At 36.3% G+C, this 15,912-nt stretch overlaps 1 protein-coding gene across 4 annotated transcripts; it reads right to left on the reverse strand.

Annotated features, from left to right (window-relative positions):
- Positions 1-9,177: 9,177 nt before the first annotated feature.
- On the reverse strand, positions 9,178-15,625 carry LOC147849067 (mitochondrial fission protein ELM1-like). 4 transcript variants are annotated; one of them, XM_087337819.1, is made up of 11 exons: positions 15,366-15,625; positions 14,226-14,446; positions 14,016-14,112; positions 12,365-12,514; positions 12,121-12,247; positions 11,930-12,045; positions 10,202-10,265; positions 10,027-10,120; positions 9,836-9,944; positions 9,599-9,711; positions 9,178-9,505 (listed from the first exon to the last, which is right to left on the reverse strand). In XM_087337819.1, exons 1-10 carry the CDS (start codon positions 15,510-15,512, stop codon positions 9,610-9,612), a joined length of 1,227 nt encoding a protein of 408 aa, XP_087193945.1. In that variant the 5' UTR covers positions 15,513-15,625; the 3' UTR covers positions 9,178-9,505; positions 9,599-9,609. The 4 variants fall into 4 exon arrangements, with proteins under 4 accessions (XP_087193945.1, XP_087193944.1, XP_087193946.1 ...); XM_087337818.1 differs by having other exon boundaries at positions 9,178-9,711; XM_087337820.1 differs by having other exon boundaries at positions 9,178-9,711; positions 11,930-12,042; positions 15,366-15,623.
- Between the last annotated feature and the right edge of the window lie 287 nt (positions 15,626-15,912).

The following is a 15,912-nucleotide window of genomic DNA, read 5'->3' on the forward strand; positions in this document are numbered from 1 at the left end:
AGAGTTGATCACTCAATCATGTGTTTATAGGCTTTTATAAGGCAATGCCATTGAGCCACATCGTAGGTTTTTTAAAATAAGATAGAGGGGGCTCTTGATGCCATTACCAATTTTCAAGAACAATATGTGATAATATTAGGGAAGTTTCTCCATTAAAACCTGGTTCATATCTACGTTGAGGGTTTATCACTCAACGTGTTTGTATCTTTTTGTTGTTGATGAAGGTTGATTCACTGTGAAGCCATGGTAGATTGTAGTGATTGACTTGCCTCTCAACCATATGCTAAATTTGTTGAGCCAAGCACAATGGGCAATTGCTTAGCTTGAAAGAATGGACCACCAAAGTGGGATGTTAGGAGCTTGTTAATATGAGGTTGCACTAAATCCCATAAGCTAGACATCCCTACATCTTATTTGGTGTTTTGGTCACAACCATAGAACCAAGAAAAGGACATGCAACGACCTGTAAAGTCCCTCTCTCTATACTCATGTCTTTATCAAATAGTCAAAGACTCATGAGATCAATGTGTACATGAACTCTTGAAATTACATAGAAATTGCTTTCTAGAAACTACATATAACAATTTCCTTGTTCACTATGAGAAATTGCTCTCTAAAATTTTGTGTTGTCCTCTTCTTTTTGTACACTACAATTTAGCTCATGCTATTCAATATATCTATACTTTGAAGGATGTTTTTCGTCCCTCCACTAACGATCTCCAATGGAATAGAGAAGTCTATTTTATGTTATTGTGTCAATATACAATCCATTACTTGTATCACCACACGTGTATCCATTTGGAACAAAAACGACACTTAATCATCACTGCACTTGTCGACAGGAAGTCTTTTCACTATTTTGTTATTATGTTTTAGTATTTTAGCAGTAAATAAAAATATCTTTAAATACCATGAGTCATGACAATCTACTGGACTTTTACAACCAAATACACTCAATTAGGAGATTGTTTTCCCGTTATTCCATGCAAGTGTCAAATCATATACAAGATTTCACTATCAAGTGACTTTCCCCATGCTCGTTATTACATTTGAAAATATTCAAAACATTGACCTAGTTCATTTGATTGTGCACTTGATGCTCAGTTACAAAAAGAACAACGTCAAAGTTGTGAATTGTGATACTCAACAAAACAAAAACCGTGCAAAGTTCAAATTGTATACACTTCATGAAAAAGATCCCATCATTCACTAACATGATGATTGAAATTTACACGGTGTCATTAGGAAATATTAGTAAAGAGAACAATATCATATAGATACACCTCAACAATCATTACAACCTTCATCGTGGTCCATTGTTTTCCTTCCTGATTTCTACCACTGTTGCTAGTTCATATAGGATCATTTCTCATCACCTTGAATAAGTATCAATGGCTTTTGTATTCAAGCATTAATTATAAATCCGACAAAGTTATACATTTCTCTATATAAAAGCTTTGAATTTGTGTTCTCTCATTGGTAAAATATTTTATCTTGAACCTTGTTAAATGTTCATAATCAACATTTCCCCATATATAAAAATATTTTAACATTCCTTCTTAACATAGAGTCGTAGCTTTCAAGCCCTAGCTTCATTTATTGGTTGTATTCTCATAGCTCTCTTGCACATATTCATGAATGATGGCTTGGAAGCGAGTACATTGCATGGGAACGAATGTGATTAGGGATAGGCTTTGCCTTTTGCATGGGAACAAATGGGATAGGTTTAGGCTTTGTGTTTTGGATGGGGAGTTTTTGCGGTTGGGCATATAATGTAATTGTACCAAATAACACGATGAAACCCATGCATTCCAAAGTCTTCAGACAAATTTTATTTATTTCTCTACATAAACCTAGATTTTTGTGAAAGTTTATGTACATGAAAACTGTCCATCTTAAAAAAATTTGGCTACAGCTAGGGAATGGCTGCCATTAGAGCTTGAATTTGCTTTATGGATGAGAAGCATCTTTTTGATTGGACGTATAATGTACTTTACCAACAAAAAATGTGAAAATTTGCATTCCAAAAGTTTTTGATAAATGTTTTTATAGGTCACTTTGTTTCAAACTAGAGCTTCATGAAACTTTATATGCATAAAAAACAAGACCATGTTAAAAAAACTAGAAAAAAGGCCGTCACAGGCAAATAATTTGATTCATTGAATAAGTTTACATTGAGCCTTGGCTACTGAATGGAAGGCAAAAACCATAGTATGAACCATACGTACCATACATGCACTCGCATTCGAGAATGTTTCAATCATTCGAGTATGGTAAACACCCAAGAAGTATGGTAAATACCATACTTTTGTATTCATTATTTATTATAAGGTAAGAAAGTTAAGGTAAAAAGTGATTAAAAAAAAGTTAAGGAATTATCAACCACCGCGGTGGCTGTTCCCTCCAAGTGTTCCTAACATCTAGATGGGTGTTGCCATGAGGAGCGAATGGAGGACATCTATGCTGAATTCTGTTTTGTATGAGGCTCACGTGGAGAATATGTGTTCGAGTAATGCTATACACATAGAATGATGTGGTGTTTTGGAGTTGTTTTTTTTATGTTGTTTCATCTACACATTGTTTTCCTTTGACATGCAAGATGTCTTGTAAGATATGAGTTGTAAATGATTCCTTTGACATTCTTAACTAATGGAGGTAGATGTTTTTGGAAATGGAAAAAAAAGTGATTAAAAAAAAGGGAAAAGTACCAGGATACCCCTGGAAGTTCGTCTATTTACCAGAATGCCCCTGGAAGTTCCAAATTGACCAAACTACCCCTATGTCCAAAAAAATACACTTTATAAAGTAATTATACACTCAAATCCTTGGTAAATAGGGCTAGTTTGGGTCCATTTCTTCCATCTTTGGTAAATAGGGCTTGTAGATTTGAGTGTATAATTACTTTATAAAGTGTAATTTTTTGGACATAGGGGTAGTTTGGTAAATTTGGAACTTCCAGAATAGATGAACTTCCAAGGGTATCCTGGTACTTTTCCCTAAAAAAAACATAAGAACGTTTTGATAACATACGCATTTGTTTTCAACCGTATGAAAAAGAATGTTTTCCAAATACATTCGAGTATATTACATACTATGGCAAAAACTATAGGAATTTTTAGACTTTGGTTGGATAAGTAGGAGTTATTTAACATAATCATATCAATATGTGCTAAAGTATAATATGAATGTATTGCCTTTCTGCAACTTATTTACTGCTATATAGTGATTTGAATTATTTTTAATAATTGTTGTTGTAAAGCTTGTATTTTGCACATAAATCTTGCGGCTAGTCCCAAACAATGAGTTTGATGCAACAACCATTCTATAAATATAGTATAACTATAAGATGAAATCATGCATTAAAAAAGTTTTTATAGTTTAAGACCATGGAGTAAAATGAACTCTTCATCATGTTGGTTGGAGATAATGCACCATAACAACTCTTCATCTTGTTGGTTGGCATCGGAACATTGATATTGACATATTTTCAATTATATGTATTAAACAATGTGAAGGAAGCCTTCTTAATAAAGGATACATTTGAACGAGATATAGTGAAATATAAAAATGCAAAGCATATGAGACTCTAATGAATCGAAGGATAATAACATTGAAATCCACTAAAAGCAATGGCCTTTGTTATTTACAAAAGCAACATGAATATCTACACTAAATTTACATAGAGAAATCAATTCGGAAAGAAAATATGGAAAACTTTCCATCTATATATATATATCATGTGATAAACATTGTCAAGAGAGGAGGCTAACATATTAGAACTATATTCCTAGTTTTTGGCTTTACAAACTACCAACAAGGACCATATGCTAGAGAACGATTTATTACCTCTAAGTGGCAACACTAACAAGTCATTATATGCAAAGTACAACATGCATTGCCAATTGTTTCAAAAGTAGTGATGATTTAACCTTCATAAACCTAGAGGAATTAGTTGTGAATAAAATATAGGCTTTACAATACCAACTCAGCCTCTCAAATAGTGGTTTGTCTTATCACATGATTGGGAAGAACACTCCAATTTCTCTTTTATCTCAACCAACGGATGGTACATTTCGTTAAGCAACACGAAAATGACGTAAACTTTAGGGTCTTATATCATGATACTTTGATAAGAGATACAAAACATATTTGGTCAATCATATTCTCCTAGTCTATAGAGTGTATACCTTTATTCATATTATTTAATATTGGGAGGCTTTTGTCTATCATAACTTTGCATTTTTATAACCAGCAAAACAATCTAGTCTTGTTATTTTATATTCCATAGATTCCTTTTGTCTTTCTAGTCCCCCCTAGCATATTTGATTTTACCTATAATGGGTTCCCATAAAAGTTGACAAATTAGATAAAGTCATATAATGCGTTTCCAAGCCACCAAATAACTAGTGAGCATGTGTCCTCTAGTAAATATGCTTTTAGGCATGTTGCACCCTACAATTTAGACCCCAATCTCATTCTACGCCTTTATGGAAAGACAAGCATATGAGATGCTCTTTTTTCCCAAGCAAGGGATCCGTGCAGCCTCGTAAATGAAGTGGAGATAGATAGCATATTAAAGCTATTAATAATTCCTCTTACTCTTAGTGGACCTCTTATTAGTAGGGGTTTTATTGAATAAAATGTATCCATAACTCTATATCAATTTGGCTGTTTTTGTTTCATAAGTACGAATTTCTTATATTATCATGTTTGGACATACACACAAAATGTCTTATGTATTTCAATGGGATTTGTTAAAAGGTGAAACCAACATTTTTTCTAAAGAGATTGAAAGATGAAAAAGTATTGTGAACTCGTTGTTGGTCGTCAAATAGATTTGGTAGATGTGGTGGAAAAAATGTTAAGAATTAAGATAAAATTCTATTGAGGATTCATTATATGCATCACATAAATGACTAAAAGTACATTTGTAGAAGATCAAAACACACTATGTTGCGATCCACAATGGTACTAACATACATCAACACCCTCTGAGTGCACATCGCTTTTTGTGTGCATGAACCAACTACGAAGGTTGATTGTGTAGCTAAGGTCAAGCCATGTGATTATCATGCAGATCAAATTGCTGACAATACTCCTATAATGTGATGGTTTGTGAATCATAGAGATCGAGTCCATATGAAAGTTTAGGTTTTTAGTCAAGCAAGGTTGTGTTCAGCTTGCTTGTAGAGCAAATCTAATCTGAGATGTAATTGCATGGGGAAAATAAAATCTCATGTAATTTCACCTCGAATTCATTAAGGAAAAATCCTTCACTTTCTTAATGTATACAAAGTGTTCTCTTCCAATCACTAGGTTGTCGACACACAAGAGAATAAGCAACATGAGTTTTTAGAGTACGCTTGTGTGTAGAGTAAAGTGCCTAACTTGGACATCAAAAGCCAATGGTTTTTAGGTACTACATGAGCTTCAAGTGCCACAAGTTTGGTGCTTGGTTATATATAGCTTTATGAATTGACATATTGTGCAAGCATGGAATTCTGAATTGAATCCCAATGGTTTGCATATGTAGACCTCCGGTCCCTTTCAAAAACAACATACGTCACATCCATTTCATGGAGGTGCCACACCTTTGCATCCACTAGCACTAACGTGGTTCACATGGTCATCAATTTGCAATGGGGGCAAAGTGGTGAATGTTGTGAATTTATGATGTAAATAGGATAAACTAGAGGGAAGTCCAAATGGCCAACCTAGTGTGCACCCTCAAAGTAGAAGTATGAATACGAGACATTTGAAATTTGAAGGGTTGTATGTTGCTTTGTAGACTTCAAGAATGCTTTTGATGAGGTGCCTTTTGTACATGTTTGAAGATGTATGGAAGACCCATTACTACTTGAATTTATGCATACAATTTATAACATATACACATCTATGAGAATTTGATATGTCTTACATGTGTAAGAGCTTAATTTTCAAATAGTTTCACTAGCATTACTGGTGTTTTTTTTCCTTCCAAAATGAAGCTACTTTCCCATTAATTAGGTAAGATTATTACAAAGAGACTGTACAAGGAGGCTTAAGCATAGATCGGGGAATCCCCCTCTGATCAAGTCCTAGAAATTGAGACTAGTTACATCGCCTTTCGGACGGACTACTTAGTGTAAGTACCTACAGCTAAAACAGTGCCATGTAGTGATGGCTAGCATGAGACAACTCTTGGGGTTGACAACAGAGGGAGGGTGGTAAGTGATAGTTCCACCTCGGGCCACTTCCTCCTTGTGTCACCATAGGCGTGTTCCACCATTTCTACCAAATGCGCAAACAGGCAATATCCACGTCAGAGGAATGGCTGCAAACCTCGTCCAATTGCCCTCGTAGACAGCTAATAAGCGCAAACCATATGTCCATGATCACTTCCTCCGGGGGTCGCACCAGATCCTGGAAGACCTTTAGGCAGCCGCTTTCCATACGTACCACAGGGTGAAGCCTGCGATCAGCATCCAAATGTCCAGGCACCTAGGGGATGCGGACTGCAAGCCTCTCTCAAATCGAATCTTGGAGATTTTTCCTCGCATGCATACATAGCACCGGCTATCCGCATTGAAGGCGTTCGTCCACCTATCACCAGAATGATCTTGAGCCATGCCGCAACACTCCACGATGTTGATCCTTCCACTTCACATGCCACAAGGAGGCGAGTCACTCTATCCCATACCTTTTGAGTGTGAGGGCAATCCCATAGACAATGCCTCAGAGTCTCAATAGGTGAATGGCAAAGTGGACAGCCTAACGGGCCGCCACGTTTACCTAGCCATTCGCCAACGGGAACCACATTATGCCCGATTTGCCACCAAAAAAACTTTATCTTTTCCGGCAAGTGGAGACGCCAGAGACCCTTCCAAAAGGTAATGAGCACCTCATCAGGGATGCCCAATGTACGCCAGCCATTGCGTAAGGGACCGTCTAGCTACAGTTGAAAAGCCCGACCCAGTTTAGTGTTGTACTCGAAGAAATGGCGAAATCTGCCATCATGTTTCCACCTGAAATCCCCTGGGTCTCATTCTAGTTCGACAAGGGAACGACAACCATATACCCATAACTTCCAATGGGGTTCCACCTTAGCAACATCCGGGTCTGTCTTCCAGATGTTACCAACTTGCGCCACCATGCGAATAGGGTACCAAGAACCCCTACTCTGACTCTCCCCAAAAATCTTATCTCTTCCCGATCCGTTCACGCCCTTCAGCACCTTAACCCTTCCAGCCTCATCAAAGAGACCGAACCAAGCATCTTCACTCTCATTTACTCTCATTTACTCTCTAAGGGTTCATGAAACACCAATACGTTTATGTATAGGGTAATAACATCTCTAAGTTCACTTCAAAAGAGTTGGAAATATGTTTGAAAGCACATTTTTACGAAGTTTCATCATTAATAATAGAAATACCATAAATGATTCTATTTCTTAAAAGAAAATAGATTGTGGGCATAGAGAGGCTTGTGGGCTGTGTTGAAGACTAAAAAAAAATCTCGTATTAACTTCCTAAAATGCACGAGAAAGTAGAGGTTTTAAATGGGCAACATATCTTGTTGTGGCAACATATCATGACTCGGGCGAGATACATGGGCTCATGCTTCATACATTGGATTACATTCAATGCACTAATTACAAACTACATCATCAAGCTAACTAGTTGCACGCACACTCATACATGTTAAGAACCCATCCATGTGTCAACAATCAAGCCTTGTTTTTGTATGATAGCTTGCATTCTCTTTAATGTGAGAAGAGACATTAGGTCATTAACAAACTGACTTGTAAACTATTCATATATTTTACAAAACAAGCTCACAAGTGAAAGTATCACACTTAAACTCTAACATGTTAGATTTTATCACATTCAACGTTGCTTTTCCTGCATTTTTCAATTTTGACCTTTCCTTACATTTCCCTCAAGTACAATGTGTACTCTTAATTGCAACATTTGCATTTGTTAGAAAAAATCTAGAACTTGGACAAGTCTCTTTGTTAAAATCTTTCACATTAGTTTCATAGGTTACATTTAACCTGTAAGAACAACAATAAAATGTCTCTCACTATAAGAGAGGTTGACCAAAATTAGAAAGAATTAAAACATTGTTTATTTCCCAAATTTGACTTAAACCCCAATGCAATTGTCCAAATCCACTTCCATACTACAAATGTTTAGGTTAGAGATGTCAATGAAATCAAATAAAGTTCTGTAATATTTGATTATGCATCAACCAAGGGCAAAACGTTCAGCACACAGTCCTATGCTACACAAGGCAATGGGTCCTCATCAATCCACCTACTTGAATGCAAGATATTCCAAAGCTTCAGTAGTTCATGTTGACGCAATTCTTGGTGCATAATGGGCTGACATACAACAGATCAATATGCTAGAATTTTTTTATAACTTCCTAGGACCACTTGTAACAGACTATCGCATATCCAGCTATATATGATCAAATATTTGTAAGCCAAAGACTCATTTTTTATTATTAAGCCTACACTTTGTTTGCTCAAGGATATATTCAATTTATTTACTATCACATCATAACAAAGCAATCTCACTGATTTTGCTGGCACATTTCTTGACTATAATAATCCTATACCTAAACCCAAAATCCTACACCTGGCGCTTGAATCTCTAGCAAGGCCACCTAAAACATGTGATTGTGATATTCTTAGGCTGACCATAAGTTAAAGATTTCTTTAACAGAGTTGCTTTACATCATGGCCCAAGCCATCTTCGAAGGAACGGCATGATAACGATCGTATCATGTCTCTGTTCAATTCAAAATCATGGAAAGGTCTTTCAAAATCTCTGTTAGTGTATATCTGTCCAAATCAACATTGAGGCATGAGGGTCTCTGCAAAGACACTCCAACTTACCTGTAGTGGGTGTCTATTTGGTTCAACAGACATGGGTATAAAATTGGCAACTTTAGGGCATTAACATAAATTGAGAGGAAATTTTTATTCACTCAATTATATCACATAATAGGCAGAAGCACACAACAGACCACGGTGCACAGAAGCATAAAATAGACAAAGCTCATGAAATCAAAACTGAATCCTTTTTATTTGAATAAAAATCAATTTAGCATCAAGAAAACATACATGGAGTAGGGTAAAGAAGCTATTCGTGTACATTCTTCTAGATTTCAAGTTTCAATGCCTACAAAAAATGAACACAAGTAACTTTTGAATCTTATTGACCCAACCTCAACATTTGGTAAAACTACAACATGTGTGAGGATAAGAAACATCCTCTGTACAAACAGTGTCTGACTTGTAAACACCAGCAGAATAAATACAAAAACTGACATAGTATGTGGTAGACTGAAATGAGCATTCTAGACAGGAGGAATAAATGCTTATAGAGGGAAATTTGTATAAATGATATCTATACCTCAAATGCTGTTTATTTAAGCATCGTACATTCTGGTACAAGTTCTGGAATTTTTTATGAATTTCTGTGCTACAAGAAGCTCTGTACTCGAGTTCTCACAGCTCCTGTACACTCACCAAAGAAATAATTTTTACTACACCTCTGGAAAATAAACCTACGTAATAGCACTGTAATTCAGATCAATGCAGTGGGGAAACCATTGGAAAGGTTATCTGCCAATGCTCCATCCATGCTCTGCAATAGCTTGTCGAACTCGGGATGCTGCATCTAAATTGTCGCTGAGAGGTGGATAGCTCCAGCTATCTCCCATCTGCAAAAAGCAGAAAACAAAATACTGTAACAAATCCTTTTTTTATATACATTATTGCATATTTTAAAAATCATGATATAACTAGAATTTTGGCAAAAGCATGACATGAATAGAAAAACCCCACATCTTTTGCATCAGTGAGTGCACGTACGACTCCACGATGACGCAGATTTTTGTGGAATGCTGCAAACTTCCAGTTGCATCTCTCAGCTCCTATAACATAAACAGGTTTTCTGCATACAAAAGAAGTTCAAGTCAAAACTGGCATTAAAATTAGAACTTTATCTTGAAGAAAGAAGACAGCATCGTATTTACCCTGTGCTGCATGCTTCACTCAACATACTAATCGAATCAGCAGTAACAATAAATGCATCTGCCCAGGCCAGATGCCCTAGATGAGGATTCAAACCTGCATTTCCATTTTGACACCATGTGTGATTACAATCTACCGATTATTTAATAACCTTCACTAAAAACACTAGATATTTACCTTCACCATCCCAAATGTAAACTTTGGCATATGATTTCATCTCATCTTGAATAAAATCCTTCATCTGTTAATATAAGCATTTTACAAAATTGTTATACAGCATGACAATCAGAAAAAAGAGTTTATTATAAAGTATGCACCTACAATTTATAAGAACAAAATTCCAAATCAATACAGGTCAACTAACTCTCAAGAAGTTCTTACATGACCTACATCTTCAGGTGTAGTGAGTAATTTTTTGTGCTTTTTTGGAACACTTTCGAAGCACAATGGCAAATGGCATCTACATCCAACCATTGACAAATGCAGCGTCTGAGAGTGTTGCACTAAGACCAGAATACTTAAAACTGTCACTTGGTACTACGGCATTTTCACAGTACAGAAGTTGCACTTGGACCAGAAAACTTATATCTGTCACTTGCTACTACAGCATTTTCACAGTACAGAATACACAGTCCACATCATTGTTGAACTCAAGATACAAGTCATTTAGTTCGTTATAGTTCTCCGAATGAAAGTTCAATATGCCTACCTTTATGAAATAGCAAAACAAAAATACGTCATGGAGATAGCATGAGTTAAAACCATGTTTAGATCAATGAGTCTAAATCAGAACATACAAACTACCAAGTTGAAAAAAGTTTCATTTGGCTGTAAGAGATCAAAATCATTATTTTTGTACAGCTCATTTGCCTTCAGAGCGTGTAACCTGTCACAACTACATTGGCATTATGGGAGCCTTTATACTAGATAAATTAGGATAATGGGGATTGTACGTTTTCAGCTAGAAAAAGCTTTGGTCACCCTGCTTCAAAGATGATTTCTCCGAATTTGGTGTAGCTCCGGTCTAGATTCTAACCAGACAAAGATTGTCAGAATGGCAAACTGAGACTGAAAAACATGTAATGAATGAATGATACCCATAACCTACAGGTAATATTAATCTCGTTTTGATACGAAAATCAAATGAGATATATGCTCAAAGATTCAACACTTATCATGAGAAGAGTTTGTGGAGGTTAAGTGGAAAAATGGAGCAAAGCACACCTTCAACAAATATGGAGAAGAAATTTTTTGGGTTCAGTAATGCCATCTGCACATGTATCCTGGCCTTATTTATGATGTATAAATTGGATCACTCCGAATTCCTGCAATACATGATGCTCCAAACATGACGATCATCATCTTCTGTCAAAATTGTAGTGCTGGGTGAAAAAAAGGCAGATTCTATGGTATTTCTTATCAGAGATAAGAATCATGCGCTAGCATTGAAAGTGATTTTAAGATTATGTAGATCCGCACTTTGTTTATTTTCCATTTTGTCTTCCTCGAATCTTTTTATATCCTCTATGTTGAAAGTGAAAAGAATTTAAAGTTGTAAAATTAATGGAAGGTGTGCTTAAGCAATCAATAGGCATATCAGGATTAGTTCACAAGTTGGGATCCTCTATACTTGCAAGTGTCCTCGAATTTGACAAATGTGTTGATCTGCTTGCAAGAATTTACAACATAAGAAACTGCAGGTACAACTACAGCCAGAGGAACTTATTACTCCAATCCCAAGAAGAAGTGAAGATCTCAACAGTACCTCATATCTATACATTTTTTACCATTTCCTCCATATGTATGCTCAAAAAGACACTCGGTGCTTCATACAATGCCTCATTCCAAAATTGCAAAACAGAAAATAAATATACATTACAGACTGTTTTTAACAGTGAAATTCACCTTGACTGGAGTTCTTTGGGAGAAAGAAATGCGTACACTCCCACATGTTGCCAGAACCATCTTCAATGCAGATACAAGTTCAATGGCAAGATCATTACCATATTTACAATGTCCTGCTACAACAGTACCTCATATTTCATTTAATGTTGTCATCAATGAAATTAAAGGGAAGGAACAAAAAGTAACCATACTTGTTGGGCCACCAATATTCACCACAAGCATTGGCTTAGGTAGTGGTGCCAACTCATTATGCCATCGTGCAGCTGCCACCCGAAGCATTGTAGGATCAGCATGGTGAAGAGCACCAGTTGTAAGAACCTGTTTAGGTAAGAAAATTTTAGCATAGACCCTGGCAAATGCTAAAACAAGATAAAACATGGAAATTAACTCTCTTATCACAATTCAGATTCGTCCAATTTAAACTCTCAATCTTACCACATGTTTATCAGGTGGATGCCAAGGAGAAATCCATCTTAGAAGGAACTGAGGTACTTCCTGCTGGGCTGCTGGTGTTAAAACATGATAATCATGGTGAGGGGTAATAACCATATCATATTGTTGTAGACGTGTCCTGGGTAACTGTATCTGAAGAAAAAAATTTGAAACACCACTTATAAGAGCCTGTGTGACTGCCTAAAAGGAGATAATTGCTATGCAATCCTTTCAGCATACAAAATGGACTCTTTTCCGATAAATGCATGACAACACGTTTTTATGAGATAAATGATCAGAAGTTCTACGCTCTAGTAATAGAATTCAAAGTTATGAACGAAATTCATCCACTTGACATTTTATTTTAACTCGATGTGATGCACCACCTCGGTTTCAAGAGCTTCAAATCTGATATTAAAATCCCATTATATCCTTTGTTTCACTTAATCTTTAAATATTTCATGCAAGTTTCAATGATACTCTTGAAGAAGCACTGAATGCAGAATGCAGACACAAAGAAACTCGTTTTTTGTGAGTTCTGAAACCCAATACATGTGAAAGCAAAGTAAACCCTAAGAATATGTTGAATAATAGACAATTACAAAAGAAATTTAGGTTTTCTCAACTCGCAGCTTTTTTTATTGGCTTCAACTTTGCAAAATAGACAGGACAACAAGCATTGTATTGAAACTTCTCTTTTCTATAACTTGTATAGCACACTTGTATCATTTGAAGTTTCTCTATCGTTTTTATCTATGCAAGTACTTTTCAAATGGGGTAAAAGCCCATCAATGAATTTGCACCCTATCCATCATGTAAATATCAGAAACTGGTACCAACGAAGAAATTTGCACCCAAATGGATGGAACAGCCGCAATGCTGGGACAGATATTTAACCTGCCAATTGTTAGTCTCAACTTTGACAAAATGTGTTCTTGAAATATTAACACATTGGTCGTGAGGCAAAACAGAAAATTACACAATGAACAAAAAGAATATCAAACCCAGACCATGCCAGAATGGCCAGCACACAAATAGATGTATATAATCACAATGAGTTACAAGGAAGTCGACATATAGGATATCTACATTTAGGAAACCCTGCAGATTATATCGTTTCCCTCAAATCTACAGATGCTGAATGACAATATGAAGACTCATTTGATAATACACAATGATTGGTTTGGTTTCCTTCTTTCAGCAACTGAAGCATGGTGTTGGTATTATTAGTATCTAATCACAATGAGTTGCAATGATGTCGACATATTGGATATCTACATTTAGGGAACCCTGCAGATTCTATCATTTCCCTCAATTCTAGACATGCTGAATGACAATATGAAGAATCATTTGATAATACACAATGATTGTTTTGGTTTCCTTCGTTCAGCAACTGAAGCATGGTTTTGGTCGTATTTTTGTGAAAGAAAAGAATGCACATATTCCAAAGTTGTAATTAGTGTTCCAACTTTGCTGAGGAAGCAACAAAAAGAGAAAATACCAGCAACAGCAGCTTACACTCACCATTCTTGTGATCAAGTTTAGGAACGTTATATCTCATTGCCAGCACACCTAGAGCTCGCTAATTTAATTTACTTCTAATTAATAAATCCAGTAGATATAACCTGTTTAAATCAATAAGTAGCTGATATACCTGAATGACAAAAGTGTCTCGAGAAGCCAATCGTTTCACAGCCGCAGCGATTGATGCTGTGTCTCGACCTGAGGCAACCACCAACAATGGTCCCTCTCTGAGACAAATCAAAAAAGGCAATAAAGAAAAGTTGGAATCGCATATCAATAGCAATGCACTTTGATTTTCTGAGTTAGAAAATTGCAAGCAAAACTTAATAAAACATAAAACCTGTCGACATTTTGTCTTGCATATGCTGCTATATTCCGTGCATCAGCCTCAGGAATTGCAGGATCTGTATCCTTTATCATGTGTACATTCTTTTGTTGAGATAATAAATAGTATCTCAAGTCTGATTGGATATACTGAATTATGTTCTCAATCTTCTTGTGTACATTGACAGGCAACCACCTCAGCCATCTGTTATAACTTCCTTTTGGCCGACTCACACGCTGCAGAATGTTAGAACCAAGTAAGAAGATGACGAGAAACAGAAGTCTTTTCTGGAAATGAAAAGAGAATCAAATTGATTCCAGACCCAGAATAGAGACACATCGCTGGTTCTTTTGTATGAAAAGTTCAAATTTTAGTTGGGTTCACATTTTTAAACCGCATAAATATCAGATGATAATATCTAGTTGGAATCACTACAAAGAAAAGAATTGTCCATTCGGAAAACATGGTTCTACATGGTAGATGCCAGCGCCAATGTTACAGTCAACATTTTCTTGCATCCATCCAAATGGTTTGCGGTGTCCAGCCATTTGTCACAGACTCCGAAACTAAATATATTTATTGAATGCATCCCAAATAGAATGTGGCATTCAAATCCTAAATTGAAGACTTCCCAGGATACAGGTAAACAAATCTGTCCAACTGGTTTTGTTCCTTCAACGCTGACTATGTTAAATCCATCTAAATTGCTGTATATCTTTCAAACTATGCCAAAATCGGTCTTTCAAAGATAACCATGTCAAAGCCATCAACTTGGATTTTGTCTTTCAAAACCAGTAAAGTCAAAACTATCCAATTCATTGTAGATACCGAGACTTGAAAAATAGACATGTCATCACAGCCATCCAAAAAAATACTTTGTACCTTACAAAACCGAAACGATGAAGCCTTTATTGCAATCCACATGGTTAAATTCTAATACAGCACACCATATATGACAATACAAAAGAAGATAAGATAAAGAAATATTTTCAATTGTTGTAGCGAAAAAAGCAACATACGAAGAAAGAGGTGTTATCAGCGAGGCCTAAAGAATCGATCGAAACACTGCACTGACTTACTAAGTAGGTGCGTCAAATCCATCAAAAAACTGCGGGAAATGCTAGATTTTGGGAGGCAAAAAAAAGAAGGACTTACAAAGAAAGAAGTGTTATCAGCAAGACCGAGTGCATTGATGAGGCCAAAGCACTGATGTTCAGCGCCAGGAGCACCATTTCCGATGATGACAGCACGTCTTACTACACAAGAGAGTCCACGATCGAATATTTCTGGCATTGATGCCATGGCTTCCAGTGCCTGCTTCTCTCTCTATTCTGCTACTGCTTCTGGTCCTTCCGTCTCTGCTTCCGGTGTGCCTGTGTTCGATCCTCTGCTACAACCATAAGGAGTAGACAGAAAGATGCCTTCGTTTTAGAAGGACAGCAATATGTGGGAAGATTCGTCGTCGCCTTTTCTTTCTTCTTCGCCGATTGCACGCACGCACGCACAGCAGAAACACAAATAAATATGAAATATGTAATGTTTGTATAATGTTTTTTATTATGTACAGAAGAAGAAGAAGAAGAAGAAGAAGAGCAGAAAGCAAATATCTCTTTTTTCTCTCTCATACATAATTCTTCTTTTGTGCTTCTCTTATTTCCATTTATTTATTTATTTAGCCGTTTCCTTCTTTCCTTTTCCTTCT

The sequence above is a fragment of the Azolla caroliniana genome, unplaced genomic scaffold (genome assembly GCF_043228905.1).
Source record: "Azolla caroliniana isolate FFs.n. ecotype wild unplaced genomic scaffold, voAzoCaro1.0.p SCAF_135, whole genome shotgun sequence".
Lineage (NCBI taxonomy): Eukaryota > Viridiplantae > Streptophyta > Polypodiopsida > Salviniales > Salviniaceae > Azolla > Azolla caroliniana.

Bases quoted from the DNA above. Each gene is read 5' to 3' on its own strand.
- LOC147849067 (XM_087337819.1), bottom strand. From the start codon at position 15,512: ATGGCATCAATGCCAGAAATATTCGATCGTGGACTCTCTTGTGTAGTA. The intron at 14,447-15,365 runs GTAAGTCCTTCT...AACATTCTGCAG, and splicing joins CTGATAACACTTCTTTCTTT to CGTGTGAGTCGGCCAAAAGG. The intron at 10,266-11,929 runs GTGAATTTCACT...TTATATTAACAG, and splicing joins CCCAAAGAACTCCAGTCAAG to ATGAAGGATTTTATTCAAGA.